Below are 18899 nucleotides of genomic sequence, written 5' to 3'. Positions count from 1 at the left end.
TTGGGAAGCCGAGGCTAGTGGATCACGAGGTCAGGAGATCGAGACCATCCTGGCCAAGATGGTGAAACCCTGTCTCTACTAAAAATACAAAAATTAGCTGGGCGTGGTGGTGCACGCCGGTCATCCCAGGTAATCGGGAGGCTGAGGCAAGAGAATCGCTTGAACCTGGGAGTCAGAGGTTGCAGTGAGCCGAGATCTCGCCACTGCACCCCAGCCTGGCGACAGAGCGAGACTCCGTCTCAAAAAAAAAAAAGAAAAAAAAAACTTCTCTAACTGAAAATATTTATTTGGGAATAGGACGTTGGCGACTATGCCTGCCATAGTAAACGATTTGCGCATTCAGGAAAGTAACGGTTTTTAAAGAAAAAATGAAGAGGAAGATAATGGTTTGGAAATAATTAACCTTGGCTACAAAGAACAGTAACAAGCGTACTCCCAGTGCAGGGCTGGACAGGCAGTTGCTGGGCAGCTGTCCTTACTGAAGTATTTTTTTGTGTGAGGTTGCCTTAGTGCAAGGTTGCCTTAGTGCAAGAATCTTGTGATAGTTTTTCTTATTACTTATTCATGAGAACTCGCCCTTCATGGCCTTTCCCAGCTGTATTTGTCAAGGTATTTTTTAAACATAAGTGAGTTGACTTTTATTTGACAACTTGGATATTTTCCCCCTTTTGGTTGAGATCTTTCTCCAAATGCATCACTGATGAGTCATCCTGTAATTAAGTTTTGATACTCCCCGTGCTGGGATGAACTTGTTCCAGGTAGCTGGTCTGCTCCCACACTGGAGAGACTGACTGCTGGGAGTCATTGTCAAAACCCTTTTTACCGTATTTGAGCATCAGAGGTTTGAAGGGTGTGCTCTCAGGCTAAGTATACCTAGAGTCCATTATTAACTTCAATTTTTGTCGCTTCTGTCGTCTTTTTCTATCCTCTCAAAGTGCTGTGTCAGCATTATTCTGTTAGAAATTGTACTTTCAGGTCAGGCACGGTGGCTTACACCTGTAATCCCAGGAGAGGCCGAGGCGTGTGGATCACGAGGTCAAGAGATCAAGACTATCCTGGCCAACATGGTGAAACCCTGTCTCTACTAAAAATATAAAAATTAGCTGGGCGTGGTGGCACGCACGTGTAGTCCCAGCTACTCAGGAGGCTGAGGAAGGAGAATTGCTTAAACCCGGGACGTGGAGATTGCAGTGAGCTGAGATTGTGCCACTGCACTCCAGCCTGGCAACAGAGCGAGACTCTGTCTCAAAAAAAAGACGTTGTACTTTTGCAAAATATGGCAATTAATAAGTTTAAAAGGGGAAAATACAAGGTAAAATTCATAGTAATATTACTATCCCAGTTTGCATATTGGTTTTGACCCACGAACCCAGGCTTAAAGGAAAGCAATTAAAAACAAATAAAATTAGAAAACAAAACCAGAAAAATAGAAATTAAAGGAAACCAGTTGAATAAATAAAATGACCATAGGAAATTAGGTGAGACTTGTAACCATGTGCCTGTTTTTTTTGGTTTGTTTTTTGTTTTTTGTTTTTTTTTGAGACAGAGTCTCGCTCTGTCACCCAGGCTAGAGTGCAGTGGCGCAAATCTCCACTCACTGCAAACTCTGCCTCCCGGGTTCACACAATTCTCCTGCTTCAGCCTCCCGAGTAGCTGGGGCCACAGGTGCCCGCCACCACGCCCAGCTAATTTTTTTTTTTTTTGTATTTTTAGTAGAGATAGGGTTTCACCGTGTTATCCAGGATGGTCTCAATCTCCTGACCTCATGATCCGCCCACCCTGGCCTCCCAAAGTGCTGGGATTACAGGTGTGAGCCACCACCCCTGGCCGCCATGTGCCTGTTTTCTTGTTCTGTGTGGATGGGTCTCAGTGTTCCCAGAGGAATTTCCGCATGTACAGCATATAGTATTGACATACTTATTTGATACCTTATGTAACCAATAGGTACTAAAGATCTCTTAGATCAGGTTTTTGTGACGTTACCAGCAGAAGCTATTGACTGTGAAATGTCAATTATACCATTGATGGCAGTGGCAGCCTCTCTTGAGTAGCTGCTGGGAAGATGCTGGCTGCAGCAGGGGAGGCTCAGCTGGGACTGTGTGCTCCACTGAGCATGTGGGAGCCCTGCCCCCTTCCAAGTTGGCCGGACAGGAGCCCCACTCTCTGGGAGTAGCTGCATCTGCCCAGCCACAGCCGTGGACCCAGGTATCCCTGCAATCCCAGGGCTGAGACGCCACCCCCGCCTACCCCAGAAAGCTCAGAAGTGCCTGCACCTCTACCTGGCCTCTCCTGACTCCTGACAAAGCTGAAGCCAAGCCTAGGTGCTGTTGCAACCTAGCCAGGTGTGCACACACTGAGGGCAGTGCTGGCATGCCAGCCCCTTGCTGCCTAGGCCCCCTCTGGACTTTGAGTGCTCACAAGCATGAGAGTAAGGCCAAGGAGGGGCTGAGGGCGGCTCAGCCCAGTCCTGTAGGCAACACTCAACCTGAACAGCCTGAGCCCTGTGGACGACATGATTGATGGCGGCAGGAGGCACACAGGCTCCTGGGTGGAAAGGGGTGGGTGTCCAGTGAAGACCCACCTTCAAGCTAGGGACAGCCTGAGACATGGGGGCTGGGCTGCCAGTTCTGGGTGGAGTCTGCTGCCCAGAGTGAGATTTATGGTGCTTTTTCTGGGCCCGTCCATGGCTGCCTGTGGATCAATCAGCACCCACTTTCTCCCTTCTGAAGCCCATAAAAACCCCAGACTCAGCCATACTCACAGAGATGTCAGGAATACCAGCTGTGGGAAGGATCTACCCCCTTGGGATCTCCTCGATTTGTGGGGACGACAAATCCTCCTGCGGGAAGGAGCTACTCACTTCGGGTCCCCTGAGCACTGTTCTGTTGCTCAATGAAGCTCCTCTCTTGCTCACCCTCCTGTTATCCACGTACCTCATTCTTCCTGGACGCAGGATGAGAACATGGGACCTGCTGAATAGTGGGACTGAAAGAGCTGTAACACAAACAGGGCTGAAACACACCCCCTGCTTGCCACATTATGGGCAACAAGGAGGAGAGAAGAGAGCTGTTGCCCTTCAGGGAGCCCAGACTTGGGGGCTCCCTGAGCCAGGTCTGTGACACTCTCTTTGGGGCTCTGCAGCTCCTTGCATCTCTAAGATTCTGGGAGCCACCATGTTCCCCAGTGCCTGCAATGGAAGCCACTTCTGGTACGCCTGGTCCAGCTGCAGACTTGCACAGAGCTGGCACCTGTGCTGGTGCCTGGAGCTGCCTGCCCCTCTGCAGCTGGCATACCTGGCTGTGCACAGTGAACGGCCCCGTGCTTGCTCACACACCCCCTGCCGCTCCACACTTGGCAGGTGTGGGATCTGGGCCAGTAGCATCAGCTGAGTGCAGCCTATCGGGCTGAGTGGGTGGATTGCAAGCAAAACTCAGGCAAAGGCGCCCCAGCCACAGAGGTTTCTGGCTGGAAAAGTTACACCCTAAGGATCCTGTGACACCATTATCCTGCCCAGTGAAAGAGGTAGAATCAAAGGGGAGTAAGAGTCTCATTATAATATGCAGTCTTGTTCCGAAGTCTTGGGAAAAGCTGTCTGTAGCATGAAAACGTCAGCTTCTCCAGGTTTGAAGTTTGGGTGTTTCTGCTTAGGGCATCAGGCAGTTTGGTGAACATTGTGTGTGACCCATACATCAGGCATGAGACTCGTCCCTTAAGATGTATCTAGTTTGGCCTGGCACAGTGGCTCATGTTTGTAATCCCAACACTGGGAGGCCAATGTGAAAATCTCTTGAGACCAGGAATTTGAGACCAAACTGGTCAATATAGCTAGATCCCTCTCTATTTAAAAAAATTATATATATATATACACACACATATATAACATACATATGTATAATATATATACACACACACGTGTGTGTGTGTAAATGATTTTTTTTTTTTTTTTGAGACGGAGTCTCGCTCTGTCGCCCAGGCTGGAGTGCAGGGGCCGGATCTCAGCTCACTGCAAGCTCCGCCTCCCGGGTTTACGCCATTCTCCTGCCTCAGCCTCCCGAGTAGCTGGGACTACAGGCGCCCGCCACCTCGCCCGGCTAGTTTTTTTGTATTTTTTTTAGTAGAGATGGGATTTCACCATGTTAGCCAGGATGGTCTCGATCTCCTGACCTCGTGATCTGCCTGTCTCGGCCTCCCAAAGTGCTGGGATTACAGGCTTGAGCCACCGTGCCCGGCCAAGAGATGGAGTCTTGTTCGGTCGCCCAGGCTGGAGTGCAATGGCATGATCTCCGCTCACTGCAACCTTTGCTTCCCAGGTTCAAGCAGTTCTCCTGCCTCAGCCTCTCGAGTAGCTGGGATTACAGGCGCCCGTCACCACACCTGGCTAATTTTTGTATTTTTAGTAGAGACGGGGTTTCACCATGTTGGCCAGGCTAGTCTCGAACTCCTGACCTCAGGTGATCTGCCCGTCTCGGTCTCCCAAAGTGCTGGGATTACAGGTATGAGCCACTGCGCCCGGCCTATTAAATTTTTTTTGAGACAAGGTCTTGCTGTGTTGCCCCAGCTTGAGTACAGTTGTGGGATCATGGCTCGCTGCAGCCTGAAAACTCCCAAGCTCAAGTGATCCACCCACCTCAGCCTCTCAAGTAGCTGGGAATACAGCCATGCATCATTATGCCTGGCTAATTTTTTATTTTCATTAGAGACAAGGTCTTGCTATGTTTCCAGGGCTCATCTTGAACTGGGCTCAAGTGATCCTCCCACCTCAGCCTCCCAAGGTGTTGGGATTACAGGTATGAGCCACCATACCCAGCCTAAATCAGAATTTTAAATGCATCTGTATGTTGTCAATAACTCAGAAGATACAGCTTTTTCATTAAGCCAACAATATCAAATTAGTTTTATTCATCAAATAATTACATACAAAAAAAGATCATTCAAAGACTGCACGTGGTGGCTTACACCTGTAATCCCAGCACTTTGGGAGGCCGAGGCAGGCAGATCACCTAAAGTCGGGAGTTCAAGACCAGCCTGGCCAACATAGTGAAACCCTGTCTCTACTAAAAATACAGAAATTAGCCAGGCATGGTGGCAGCCACCTGTAATCCCAGCTACTTGGGAGGCTGAAGTGGGAGAATCACTTGAACCCAGGAAACGGAGGAGCTGAGATCATGCCACTGCACTCCAGCCTGGGCGACAGAGTGAGACTCCATCTCAAAAAAAAAAAAAAAAAAAAAGGCCAGGCACAGTGGCTCACGCCTGTAATCCCAGCACTTTGGGAGGCTGAGGTGGGTGAATCATGAGGTCAGGAGTTCGAGATCAGTCTGGCCAACATGGTGGAACCCTGTCTCTACTAAAAATTAACAAAAAAAATTAGCCTGGTGTGGTGGTGTGCGTGTATAATCCTAGCTATTCAGGAGGCTGAGGCAAGAGAATCGCATGAACCCAGGAGGTAGAGGTTGCAGTGAGCTGAGATCATGCCATAGCACTCCAGTCCGGTGACGGTGCGAGACTCCATCTCAAAAAAAAAAAAAAAAAAATCCTATTTTAGGCTGACTTTATAGTTTTATGACCTCAAAACATCTACTGGAGACAAATACAATCCTGCCTGATGAGTATACCCAGGCAAAAATGTATGCTGCCAATTTTTATGCCATTTCTATTTTATTTTACAGCAAATTTAAAACCAGCTTATTTATTAAAGACTTACAGCCTGGGGGCTGGGTGCAGTGGTTCATGCCTATAATCCCAGCACTCTGGGAGGCCAGGACAGGTGGATCACGATCAGGAGACCATCCTGGCTAACACAGTGAAACCCTATCTCTACTAAAAATACAAAAAGTAGCCAGGTGTGGTGGTGGCACGTGCCTGTGATCCCAGCTACTCAGGAGGCTGAAAATCGCTTGAACCTGGGAGACGGAAGTTGCAGTGAGCCAAGATCGCGCCAGTGCACTCCAGCCTCGGTGACAGAGTGGGACTCTGTCTCAAAACAACAGCAACAACAACAACAACAACAACAACAACAACAAAAAACAGATAATTGGATCCCAATTATATTTCTGACAAAATGGGACACATTCACATGGCTAAACTTTATTCGCCCAAATAGGTGATCTAATGAAGGATAGAGACCAAAATTTGGGGGATAGCAGTTTCTATGGGAGGTTTATTATTTTAAAAAACCTTATTTTACCATTTTTCCCATTTCAAATGATTTAGGGTTATGTATTCAAACGTTTCTCCACCTCTCCCTTTCCCCCAGGACTCTTGGCTTTCAGAAGCCCCTCTGGAACATCCCACCCAGTAAAACCCCATCCCACCAGTGCAGAAAACAAGGTGCCCCTACTGTAGTGGATCCAGCCTTGGAGAGGCCTCACCCTGCCTCAACACCTCTTCCCCCAGACCCTGAGGGCCAGGACAGTGTCTTTACCTTCAGAATAGGCAGAGCGAGGTCCCCTAAGAAAAACAGAAATACTGTTATTTCCCCACCCGAAGTTATTTGCATTAGGTGAAAAATGGCCACATATTCTTTGTGGCTCCTCAAGACATGTGGTCTCTTTCTCATCCCTTGAATCGGGGCAAAGCCTTCTGATTTGTTCTGATCAAAAGAACTTAGCAGAATCGACATCCCAGCCCCAGTTCCAGGCCCAGAACCCAAGAAATCTTGCAGCTTCTACTCTCACTCTCCTGGAGCCCTAAGGCTGAAGCAGCCTGCTAGACAGGCCACATGGAAGAGAACCAGGTCACCCCAACCAACAACCTGTTGCCTGCCAGACAGGTGAGTCAGGCTGTCCTAGACCATCCAGGTGCAGCTGATGTGACAGCTGACTACAGCGCTCCATGAGGGTCCCCAGGTGAGCCCAGTGCAGATTGCCAACCCACAGAATTGTGGACAAATACATGACCTGGTTTTAGCTGCCACATTTTGGGATGGTTTGTTACACAGCAAAGGCTAACTGATACACAGTTCCTCATTTCGCCTTTGGTAATGAGATCCCACTGTGATTTCAGGGGGCAGTGTGCCAGTCTCAGTAGATGGAACACAATTGGTCTATTCAACCACAATAATTCTGTTCCCTACTGTTGGGGAAGTGCCTAGAGTCAGACCCTCCCCACCAAGTGCAAAGAGAATGCACCTTGGCTGGGTGCGGTGGCCACGCCTGTCATCCCAGCACTTTGGGAGGCCAAGGAGGGTGGGTCATGAGGTCAGGAGATTGAGACCAGCCTGGCCAACATGGTGAAACCTCATCTCTACTAAAAAAAAATACAAAAATGGCTGGCGTGGTGGCTCATGCCTGTAATCCCAGCACTTTGGGAGGCCGAGGCGGGCAGATCATGAGGTCAGGAGATCGAGACCAGCCTGGCAAACATGGTGAAACCCCATCTCTACTAAAAATACAAAAAAAATTTAGTTGGGCTTGGTGATGGGTGCCTGTAGTCCCAGCTACTAGGGAGGCTGAGGCAGAGGATGGTGTGAACCCGGGGTGCGGAGCTTGCAGTGAGTGGAGATCATGCCGCTGCCCTCCAGCCTGGACAACAGAGCAAGACTCAGTCTCAAAAAAAAAACCAAACAAACAAAAAAAGAGAATGCACCTCAGCTATCCCTTCTGCCAGCCCAGCCTGCTGGAGGCCAGATGTATTTCTTGAGCTCTTAGAAGTGTCGGTCAGTGCCATGGAGACTGCTCCTACAAGTCTGGTGTGGAGGCCCCCAGGTACACCCTGAGGTCCGAGAGGGTGGACTGCACAAGCTTGTCCGGGATGGCCCTTGCTGCAGTTACTGGTAGGCTGCGTGCTGCCAGTAGCAGCCCCCAAAGGATTTGAAGTAATCACCACCCTGGGCCCCTTTGATCCAGAGGACATGGATGGGACAGACTGGCTCTTCCCGGGTCATGTCCACGAGGCTCTGCGTCTCGGCCGGCCCAGCACAGGTGGCGGCAGCCAGATGAACAGCTCGGTGGCACACTGTGCACTGGGTAATGCAGCCCAAGTGGACACTCCCGCCCTGCTCACCACTGCAGGGCCTGGGACCCGGGGCTGCCCCAGCCACATCCACCCTGCCCGGTGCTGCTCCTGCACACAGCTGCGTTGCCACTGCCACTGCCCCAAAGCAAAAAAAAAACAAAAAATTTTTGAGATGGAGTTTCGCTCTTGTTGCCCAGGCTGGAGTGCAATGGCGCAATCTCAGCTCACTGCAACCTCTGCTTCCCGGGTTCAAGCAGTTCTCCTGCTTCAGCCTCCCCAGTAGCTGAGATTACAGGCATGTGCCACCATGCCCGATTAATTTTGTATTTTTAGTACAGATGGGGTTTCTCTGTGTTGGTCAGACTGGTCTTGAACTCCCGACCTCAGATCTGCCCGCCTCAGCCTCCTAAAGTGCTGGGATTACAGGCGTGAACCACCGTACCTGGCCACAAAATTTTTTTTTTTTTTTTTTTGGAGACTGAGTCTCGCTCTGTCGCCCAGGCTGGAGTGCAGTGGCCGGATCTCAGCTCCCTGCAAGCTCCGCCTCCGGGGTTTACGCCATTCTCCTGCCTCAGCCTCCCGAGTAGCTGGGACTACAGGCGCCCGCCACCTCGCCCGGCTAGCTTTTTTTTTTTGTATTTTTTAGTAGAGAGGGGGTTTCACCGTGTTAGCCAGGATGGTCTCAATCTCCTGACCTTGTGATCTGCCCGTCTCGGCCTCCCAAAGTGCTGGGATTACAGGCTTGAGACACCACGCCCGGCCTCTGGCCACAAAATTTTTATGTTAGAGATACCTATGTAACATAAAACTACTTTGAGCTCAAGATTTTGACCAGCTTAATCTGACAGCCTACCTTCTCTTTTTTTTTTTTTTTTTTTTTTTTCTGAGGACCAAGGGTCCCACCCACTAAATCAACCCAGGACTGGGAGTGCACAGTGACACAATCACAGTTCACTGTACCTCCATCTCCTGAGTTCAAGCCATCCTCCCACCTCAGCTGCCAGCTCAGCCTCCCGAGTAGCTGGAACTACAGGCGTGCACCACCACACCTGGCCAATTATTGTACTTTTTGTAGAGACAGTCTTACCATGTTGCCCAGGCTGGTCTCAAACTCCCAGGCTTGAGGGATCAGCCTGCCTTGGCCTCTAAAAGTGTTGGGATTATAGGCGTGAGCCAGTGCACCCGGCCAAGCCTTTTTTTTTTTTTTTTTTTTGAGATAGGATCTGGCTTTGTTGCCCAGGCAGAACTTCAGTGCCGTGATCATGACTCACTGCAGTCTCAGATTCCTGAGTTTAAGCAATCCCTACCACATCAGCCTCCTCAGGAACTGGGACCATAGGCGTCAGCCACCACTTCCGGCCTGAGAGCCTAACTAACTTTATTTATTTATTTTGAGACAGAGTCTCACTATGTTCCCTGGGCTGGAATGCAGTTGCGTGATCTTGGCTCACTGCAACCTCTGCCTGCCGGGTTCAAGCAATTCTCCTGCCATAGTCACCCAAATAGCTGGGATTACAGGTGCCTGCCACCACGCCCAGCTACCTTTTGTATTTTTAGTAGAGACGGTGTTTCACCATGTTGGACAGGCTGGTCTTGAACTCCTGACCTCAAGTGATCCGCCGGCCTTGGCCTCCCAAAAGTGCTGGGATTACAGGAGTGAGCCACCACCCCCGGCAGAGCCTAACTTTAATAAACATTTCTCTAGGTCCTTTTCCTCAAGTATTTCAATCCTTCAGATAACTGTCACCGTAAACCATTGATACCTGGTCAAACTTAAATTTACATTTCCTAGGGTTACATTTCCGGCTCACTGTGTCTAGGATTTTGGTTGCCACAGAGCTGTTGTAATTTGTAAATCCAGTAATTTTAAAGCCCTTTGAATCTTTTTTTTTTTCCTTAATCTTGGCTAGAACACCAAAGCAGTGAGCTTCATCTCAACACAAGCAGAAAAATCAGTACATTTCACGGTAGGCAGAAAGGAACAGGCAAGAACTGAAAAAGCTCGACCTGCAAAATCTTGAGCTACAACTTTTCTTGGAGAATAATGCCACATGAGCTCCGAGTTCTTCACAGGATTTGCCTGTCAGTTGTTTTGTTTTGTTGTGTTGTGTTTTTTGAGCAGAGTCTCACTCCGTTGCCCAGGCTGGAGTGCAGTGGTGCAATTTCAGTTCACCGCAGCCTCCATGTCCTGGGTTCAAGTGATTTTCATGCCTCAGCCTCCCCAGTAGTTGGGACTACAGGTGTGCGCCACCACGCCCAGCTAATTGTTGTATTTTTAGAAGAGACGGGGTTTCACCATGTTGCCCAGGCTGGTCTCAATCTCCTGACCTCACGTGATTTGCCCACCGCGGCCTCCCAAAGGGCTAGGATTACAGGCGTGAGCCACTGCGCCGGCCATGCCCACCAGTTTTGGGTTTTTTGTTTGTTTGTTTTGGTTTATTTATTTTTATTTATTTATTTATTTATTTATTTAGAGACGGAGTCTCGCTCTGCCGCCCAGGCTGGAGTGCAGTGGCCGGATCTCAGCTCACTGCAAGCTCCGCCTCCCGGGTTCACACCATTCTCCTGCCTCAGCCTCCCGAGTAGCTGGGACTACAGGCGCACCACCACGCCCAGCTAATTTTTTGTATTTTTAGTAGAGACGGGGTTTCACCATGTTCGCCAGGATGGTCTCGATCTCCTGACCTCGTGATCCGCCTGCCTTGGCCTCCCAAAGTGCTGGGATTACAGGCGTGAGTCACCATGCCTAGCCGAAGATAAAGGTTTTTAAAGGAAAGATGAGAAGGATTGCTTGTTTTGAAATAATTATCCTTGACTACAAAGATCAATAACAAGAATGACAACTATCTGAGGGTGGACAGGCAGTCCTGGGCAGATGTCTTCACAGAAGTGCTTTTTTGTGTGTACAGGTTGCCATGGACTTTGTGCAAGTATGTGGCTTTTGGAATCCTTTGTGATAGTTTTCAGGCATGTGGGCCTGAGACCCCCCTTTCAATAGCCTTCCTTAGCTCTGTTTGTCAGGGTAGCCTCCTGTTTTGCTTTGCTTCTCTTCTTCCCTTCCCTTCCCCTCTTTTTCAACCACAGTGACTCTTTGATTCTGAATCAGAACTAGGTGAGCTGAGAACGAAGACATGAAGGATAGCGGCTGTGAAAAAGTACTCTGTGCACCGAGTTGGAGATCCCAGTGCAGGGCAAGAATTATCCCTGGAGCAGGCCGGGCGCGGCGGCTCACGCCTGTGATCCCAACACTTTGGGAGGCCGAGGCGGGCGGATCACTTGAGGTCAGGAGTTCGAGACCAGCCTGACCATCATGGTGAAATCTGGTCTTTACTAAAAATACCAAAATTAGCCAGGCATGGTGGCAGCTGCCTGTAACCCGAACTACTTGGGAGGCTGAGGCAGAAGAATCGCTTGAACCCAGGAGGCGGAGGTTGCAGCCAGCGGAGATCGTGACGTTGCACTCCAGCCTGGGCGACAGAGGGAGACTCTATCCTCCCCCCGAAAAAAAGAGTTTTGAGAACTGTGCCATCTGACAAAGTGTGCACCAAACATAAGAGGTTATTTGTTTAAACTTAAGTTTAACGGCCGGGCACGGTGGCTCATCCCAGCACTTTGGGAGGCTGAGGCAGGCGGATCACGAGGTCAGGAGGTTGAGACCATCCTGGCTAACACGGTGAAACCCCGTCTCTACTAAAAATACAAAAAATTAGCCGGGTGTGGTGGCGGGCACCTGTAGTCCCAGCTACTTGGGAGGCTGAGGGAGAAGAATCGCTTGAAACCGGGAGGCGGAGCTTGCAGTGAGCCGAGATCGCGCCACTGCACTCCAGCCTGGGCGACAGAGTGAGACTCTGTCTCAAAAAAAAAAAAAAAAGTTTAAAATATAGAACGGAGGTCCTCAGTCACAGTAGCTGCATTTAAAGTGTCCCGTGTGGGGGCCCTAATTAGGGAAAAGGAGTCGGGCTGGAGGGAGTAGGGGAAAGCAGAGACAGAAAGGACATGGGCTGTAGGTCTGCCTTTCCGTATGGCTCTTCTAAACAAGTAATGCATGTCACTCACAAACTTCCTGCTCACCATCAAAAGCCTCAAACTACCAAACACCCTGGCTGACAGGAGAACGCAGGTAAAGCTCCCTTCTGCCTTGGCGTTGGCCATCAGCCCAGGAGCCACCCTACAAAATGCCCAGCAAGCCTTTGTCTCCATGCAGTTGGCCTCTCTTGCTGGCCACCCATGGCCTCCTTGCACCGTATTTTCCTACTTTCACTAACATACCTGCCTTTCTCTACCTACAGCTGTCTTGGTAAATTCTTTTTTTTTTTTTTGAGACAGAGTCTCGCTCTGCCCCAGGCTGGAGTGCAGTGGCCGGATCTCAGCTCACTGCAAGCTCCGCCTCCCGGGTTCACGCCATTCTCCTCCTCAGCCTCCCGAGTAGCTGGGACTGCAGGCGCCGCCACCACGCCCGGCTAGTTTTTTTTTTGTACTTTTAGTAGAGACGGGGTTTCACCGTGTTAGCCAGGATGGTTTCAATCTCCTGACCTCGTGATTCGCCCATCTCGGCCTCCCAAAGTGCTGGGATTACAGGCTTGAGCCACTGCGCCCGGCCGGTAAATTCTTTTTTTTTTGGGGGGGGGATGGAGTCTCACTTGGTCACCCAGGCTGGAGTGCAGTGGTGTGATCTCAGCTCACTGCAACCTCCACCTCCCAGGTTCAAGCGATTCTCCTGCCTCAGCCTCCCGAGTAGCTGGGATTACAGGCGCCCACCACCACACCCAGCTAATTTGTTTATTTTTAGTAGAGACGGGGTTTCACCATGTTGGCCAGGCTCATCTCGATCTCTTGACCTCGTGATCTGCCTGCCTTGGCCTCCCAAAGTGCAGGGATTACAGGCATGAACCACTGCGCCTGGTTGATGGTAAATTCTTTTACCCCGTGCCATTGGCCCAAGCAGTTGTTGCTGTCCTGAGACACAGTGTCCACAGCGACTCGTAGCCGTCCCGAGACACACTGTCCACAGCGACTTGTAGCCGTCCTGAGACACACTGTCCACAGCGACTCGTAGCTCCTATGTCCTTCCACAGGGTATGATGAGGTCCTGGCCCATTAACTGTGAATGTGACCTTATTTGGAAATAGGGATCTTTGCAGGCGTCATCGAATGAAATGAGGTCATGTTGAATTAGTGTGGGCCTCCTGCCGTCAATGGTGCTGTGCTATAGGGAAACATGCATTGCTCTTCCTCCCTGTTTCATGACACACAGCTCCTAAAATCCTTGGATTAGCCGGGCGAGGTAGCGGGCGCCTGTAGTCCCAGCTACTCAGGAGGCTGAGGCAGGAGAATGGCGTGAACCTGGGAGGCAGAGCTTGCAGTGAGCTGAGATGGTGCCACTGCACTCCAGCCTGGGCGACAGAGCAAGACTCCGTCTCAACAAAAAACAGAACTCCTTGGTGTGGGAAACCCCACGCTCCTGGGACGCAGAAATGTGGACTGTTGAGTGAGAGAAGAGGAAAGGAGCACTTTGTTTTTCCCAATATTACAGGTATCTTTATAAAAGAAAGGGAGAGATCTGGACACAGAGACAGCGAAGACAGGCAGAGAGATCACCCTGTGAGGATGGAGGCAGAGACTGGGCTGATGCATCTACAACCCAAGGATCACCAAGAGAAGCTGGCCGGGCGCGGTGGCTCAGGCCTGTAATCCCAGCACTTTGGGAGGCCGAGGCAGGTGGATCACAAGGTCAGGAGATCGAGACCAGCCTGGCCAACATGGTGAAACCCCGTCTATACTAAAATACAAAAAATTAGCTGGGCGTGGTGGCGCGGGCCTGTAGTCCCAACTACTCAGGAGGCTGAGGCAAGAGAATCACTGGAACCCGAGAGGTGGAGCTTGCAGTGAGCCGAGATGGCACCACTCACTCCAGCCTGGCAACAGAGCCAGACTCCATCTCAATTAAAAAAAAAAAGAAACAAACAAGCAAAAACCCGCAATGTGGCCAAGGATGGTGGCCAATGAGAAGAAGAGAATGGGCCAGAGAAGAACCGAAAATAAGCAAAACAAAGACACCAAAGGAAAGAGACCCGTCAACCCAAGGCCACATATTTAACGCTCAGGGACAATAGCAGGGGCCCCTAGAGGGACTTCAGGGACCCACACCCCTCCTGGAAGCACAGGAGCGAGCACCCATTTAGTTAAATGTGGCCGACAGAAAGGGAGAGTGATCGAATTCCACAGAGCATTTCTGTAAGAAAAAGAAAACAATAGGGGCCAGGTGAGGTGGCTCACGCCTGTAATCCCAGCACTTTGGGAGGACAAGGTGGGCGGATCACCTTCTTAGAGTCAAGGCGGGAGGCCCTGGTGCCGGGTACCCAGGACTTGCTAGACTGGCCAAATCTTGCACCTGCCAGGCCAGGTCTCCAGCAGCTCCTGGCCGTTCCCGAGCCCCTCGTCCAGTAGTAGAGACCCCCATCCAAAGCAAGCAGGGAACCACCAGCCTCACATCCCTCTGTTCCTCCCAGGAGGCCTGGAGCCCACCCCTCCTGGGGCACCTGGGGAGAAAGCAGGGCCTGGCTCCCTGCATCCAGACCACGCTGGGCCTCCAGCTCCCGTACTCAGCATGGCCGTAGCCCTGTGGTTTGCTAAGATGGGGCCATCGCTGTGGGCCAGGCTACGGAGGTGAGCAGGGAGGCATAGGGTTCTGTTTTGGACACAGAAGGGGTGAGAGGCCCGAGTGATCAAAGTGAAACTTCAAGAAGGGCATCTGGTCTCGGCAGGGTCGGCCCGGACGCGGCTCCAGGGGTCTCGGCCCAGGGCAGTTCAAGCTGTGGTAACAATGGCTCCAGTTCTCATCTCTACCTGGCTGTTTCCATTCCACAAAGGAGGCACTGAAGGACTCATGCCTCCTGAAGAGCAGGCAGGGGTGAGCCAGGATGAAGTCGGGGCAGCTTCCGAGTCAGGGCAGGTCCCTTCCGCTCACACGGGACAAGCGTATACCTCCAGGCACCAGCGAGGAAGGTCAGGTGGAGCCGTCTGCCCTCCAGCTCCACGGCACATGGCAGTTGCTACACTGAGAGCCACGTCCACCTGCCTCCCCTACCCCAGCCTGGGCCACCAAGTCTGAAGAAGAGCAGAGAGCCATGGTCCAGAGAGAGCAGGGTGGGGAGGGACAGAGAGAGAGACAGAGACAGAGACAGAGAGACAGAGAGATACAGAGAGAGATGGAGACAGAGAGATGGAGAGAGGCAGAGAGACAGAGACAGAGAGAGATGGAGACAGAGAGAGGCAGAGGTGGAGAGAGACAGAGAGGCAGAGAGNCACATGGCAGTTGCTACACTGAGAGCCACGTCCACCTGCCTCCCCTACCCCAGCCTGGGCCACCAAGTCTGAAGAAGAGCAGAGAGCCATGGTCCAGAGAGAGCAGGGTGGGGAGGGACAGAGAGAGAGACAGAGACAGAGACAGAGAGACAGAGAGATACAGAGAGAGATGGAGACAGAGAGATGGAGAGAGGCAGAGAGACAGAGACAGAGAGAGATGGAGACAGAGAGAGGCAGAGGTGGAGAGAGACAGAGAGGCAGAGAGAGGAATAGAGAGAGATGGAGAGAGACAGATACAGAGAGAGGCAGAGAGACAGAGACAGATGGAGACAGAGGCAGAGAGACACAGACAGATGGAGACGGAGGCAGAGAGACAGAGACAGAAAGAGAGGGAGAGAGAGATGGAGAGAGGCAGAGAGGGACAGAGAGAGATGGAGAGAGACAAGAGACACAGAGAGAGGCAGAGAGAAAGAGAGAGAGATGGAGAAGAAAGGCAGAGAGAGACAAAGACAGAGAGAGATGGAGGGAGATGGAGACAGAGACACAGAAATAGGGACAGAGAGAGATGGAGAGAGACAGAGAGCCAGAGACAGAGAAACAGAGAGAGAGCCAGAGATAGAGAGATACACAGGAAGGAGAGGGAGAGGAAGGAGAGAGAGAGAGAGAGAGAGAATGGAAAGAGAGAGAGAGGGAGGAGAGGCTCCTCCAGGTGGAGCAGAAGGAAAGAACCTTCTGGGTGGGACTGGAAGGTGCGCCACCGATCTTTCAGGTGCATCAGGTCAGAGGGAGGGGTTGGGGGGTCCCCATGCCTCTGGGAGGATAATGGGGCCAGCTGGAAAGGTGGCCAGCTAGGGAACGAGCAGTCAGTGCAAGTGACCACGAGCTCAGATGCAGATACCCCCCCACCTCAGCAGGAACACCTGCTCCCAGGCCAAGGCTTGTCCCCTGGGGCCCACAGGCTGCTCAAGCCCACCTCTGCAAACCCTCAGCTGGACTCCAGGCCTCTGAGAAACTCCCAGAACTGACAGGACAGGCCTGTGGCTGTAGCCGGTGTGAGCCTAAGCTCACAAACAAGCCGGAATCCTGCCGCAGGCCAGGGAGCCTCCGAAACTTCCCGATCGATCCCCAAGGAGCCACGCTGCCCCACCTCCCTGGACTCTGCCTTTGCTGGTAGAAGACATGGCAACACCCTTGCCAGTGGCCAGGGCAGAAGGTGGCTGGAACGGGAAGCCCCCACTCCCGCCAGACTGTCCAGACACATCGCTGCACACCCCCTCTGGGGATGAGTCACTCCTCAGAGCTGGGCTCCCCCCGTCCCCGCCTGTTTTTGCTCCCTCAGGGTCACCGCTGGCTGCAGGTGCCTCAAGGACAGCCTGGAAGAGGCTGTGGGGGAGGGAGGGTGGCATTCAGCACAGGATACACACAGGAGCCCCAGACTGTCCTGTCCACCGTTCCCACCCCAGCTCTAGCTCTGCACAGGGAGGTCCAGACAGGGTGGGGAGCCCCTCCGGAGCAGCCTAACTGTGGCCGTCACAGCTCAAGTGGGTAGCTGTGGGAATGGTTTATTTCTAAGCGCGGCAGGTACTGCCTCCCCCATCCCCCACCAACACAGCTGGCCCACGACAAGAAGGCGCAGAGACAAGCACTGGGCACCCTGCCTGTCCTGGCAGGAAATGTAAGGCAGTGTGCCGCACACGCTGCCAGTGCCAACACCACCCGGGGCCAATGCCACCCAGGCCAGGAGAGGGTTCGGGGCCAGCCACCGGCCAATACCCAAGGGTCCTAGGGCAGCTGGGGAGAAGGGGAATCCACCTTTTTCTTCCCTCCCACCTCCCAAATAACACACAGACAGCACTGTTGATCTGAGGATGGACATTTAGACATTGGCACCAGGTTTGCGCCTGACCAGCGCCACGCAGGGGTGGGTGGAGCAAAGACACAGAGGTGGGCTGCAGGTGTCATGGGGCACCAGCCAGGGCCTGGGGTGGCTGGGGTGAAGGTGGGTGTTTGGCCAGTGACCAGGAGTCAGGTCAATTCCAGGAGGTCAGTGCCAGGGGCTCCAGGAGGGGAGAGCAGTGCCATACCCCTCCTAGTGTCCAATGTCACCAGGCAGCCATCACAGAAAGCAACCTTAGCCCGGGGCCCAGGTCTGCAGCAGGTGGGCAGGGTCAGCTTTTCTTCCATGGCGGGTGGCACTGCCGGGCCAGATCCTGGCTCTGGACCCCTGGGCATGCAAACGCTAGGGGTGGTGCTGTCAGTCACACCGTCGCTGCTGAGGTCCCCTGGGTTGGCTGAGGCTTGGGATTCAGGCCACAGTGGAAAGTCGGACTGCTCAAGGCTGGTATCTAAGCTTCTGCCCTGGGAGCCAGCAGTGATGGCCACCATCTGCCCCCATTTCCACAGGAAGTCCTAGTCAGAGGCCGCACACACAAAAGGGGTACCTGGCCCTGGAGAACCACCAGCCGCCCCGGGTCTGAGAACACTCACCCTGGCCGCTGGGCCAGGCCTGCCATGTTATGGCTCCCAGCTGGTCCAACACCCTAAACGGTACAGAGCACTGCAGGCCCCCACCTCATGCTTCTGCAGCTCTTGAAGGTGGGGGTGTCTCCAAGGGGACGCTGGCCAGATACATGGAGGGGCCGGCCAATCTTAGGGCCACAGACCCCCCTGGACAGCAGGGGGTGTTGGCTCCTGCAGTGGGCCCGAGATACTAAGGCACGAAGCTAACCTAAGCCCAGTGGGGTGGGGCGGGGGAGGACAGGCTTGGAGAGCTGCGTCCCAGGCCTGCAAAGCACAGTGACCTAGCAAGGGCGACGGTCTATCTGGGACAATTTGGCACAGGATGGAGGTGCGGGGTGATCCGGAGTGCCCATGGCTCTTGCTGGAAGGGGCTCCATGCCCTGGCCGCCTCTATGAAGGCCTGTGGTGAGCGGGGAGAGCCCTAGATGCTGCCAGCACAGCAGCGCAGGCCCAGGGGTCAATCCGGAGCCAGAGTCTGGGAGTCTGACGCCCGGCTGGGAAGGGCGTGTGACGATGCCAAGGTACCGGAGCCGTCGCCGGCAGGTCCTCCTCTGCGGGGATCTTAAGGAAGCAGCAGGAATGAGGAGAGGAGAGCGGGCGGAGGACCTGGGAGCTCAGGCGCCCTCGGGCAGGCGGCGCCCAGGTGGGCGGGCGGCCTCGCGCTTCAGGGGTGTCTGCGCAGGCCGGGGCGCGCGAGGGCTGGGCGCATGAGGTTCTCGGTGATGTAGGCCACCAGCAGGCAGATGACCACCAGCATGACGCAGATGGAGCCGCCCACCGCCGTCATGGCCACCACGATGTCCTGCATGCCGGCCGGCTCGGCGGTGAACTCCACGCACTCGGCGGGCTCGGGGGGCTCTGGCGCGGCGGCGGCGGGCCCAGCGCGCAGCGGCAGCGGCTGCAGGCACAGGCGGTAGAGGACGCCGTCGTGCACGTCGGGCAGCAGGTAGTCGCGGCAGGAGGCCCCGAGGAGCACGCGCTCGCACGGGAAGCGCGTGTAGGCGCCGCGCCACGAGCAGTTGAGCGCGAAGGCGCGCACGCGGCGCGCGGCGGCCGGGGCCAGGCGCCACTGCAGGAGGACGCTGCGGTTGCGCAGGACGCTGGCGCGCAGGGAGCGG

At 53.2% G+C, this 18899-nt stretch overlaps 1 protein-coding gene across 1 annotated transcript; it reads right to left on the bottom strand.

Annotated features, from left to right (window-relative positions):
- Nucleotides 1-17116: 17116 nt before the first annotated feature.
- On the bottom strand, nt 17117-18898 carry FNDC10 (fibronectin type III domain containing 10; the record flags this gene model as incomplete). Its single annotated transcript, XM_017882427.1, has 1 exon — nt 17117-18898. A coding segment is annotated over one exon (453 nt), but the record flags the coding sequence as incomplete, so codon positions are not given.
- Between the last annotated feature and the right edge of the window lies 1 nt (nt 18899).

The sequence above is a fragment of the Rhinopithecus bieti genome, unplaced genomic scaffold (assembly GCF_001698545.2).
Source record: "Rhinopithecus bieti isolate Rb0 unplaced genomic scaffold, ASM169854v2 scaffold_13351, whole genome shotgun sequence".
Lineage (NCBI taxonomy): Eukaryota > Metazoa > Chordata > Mammalia > Primates > Cercopithecidae > Rhinopithecus > Rhinopithecus bieti.
Note: the sequence above shows the minus strand (reverse complement) of the source record. Positions and strands in the feature narration are given on the sequence as shown.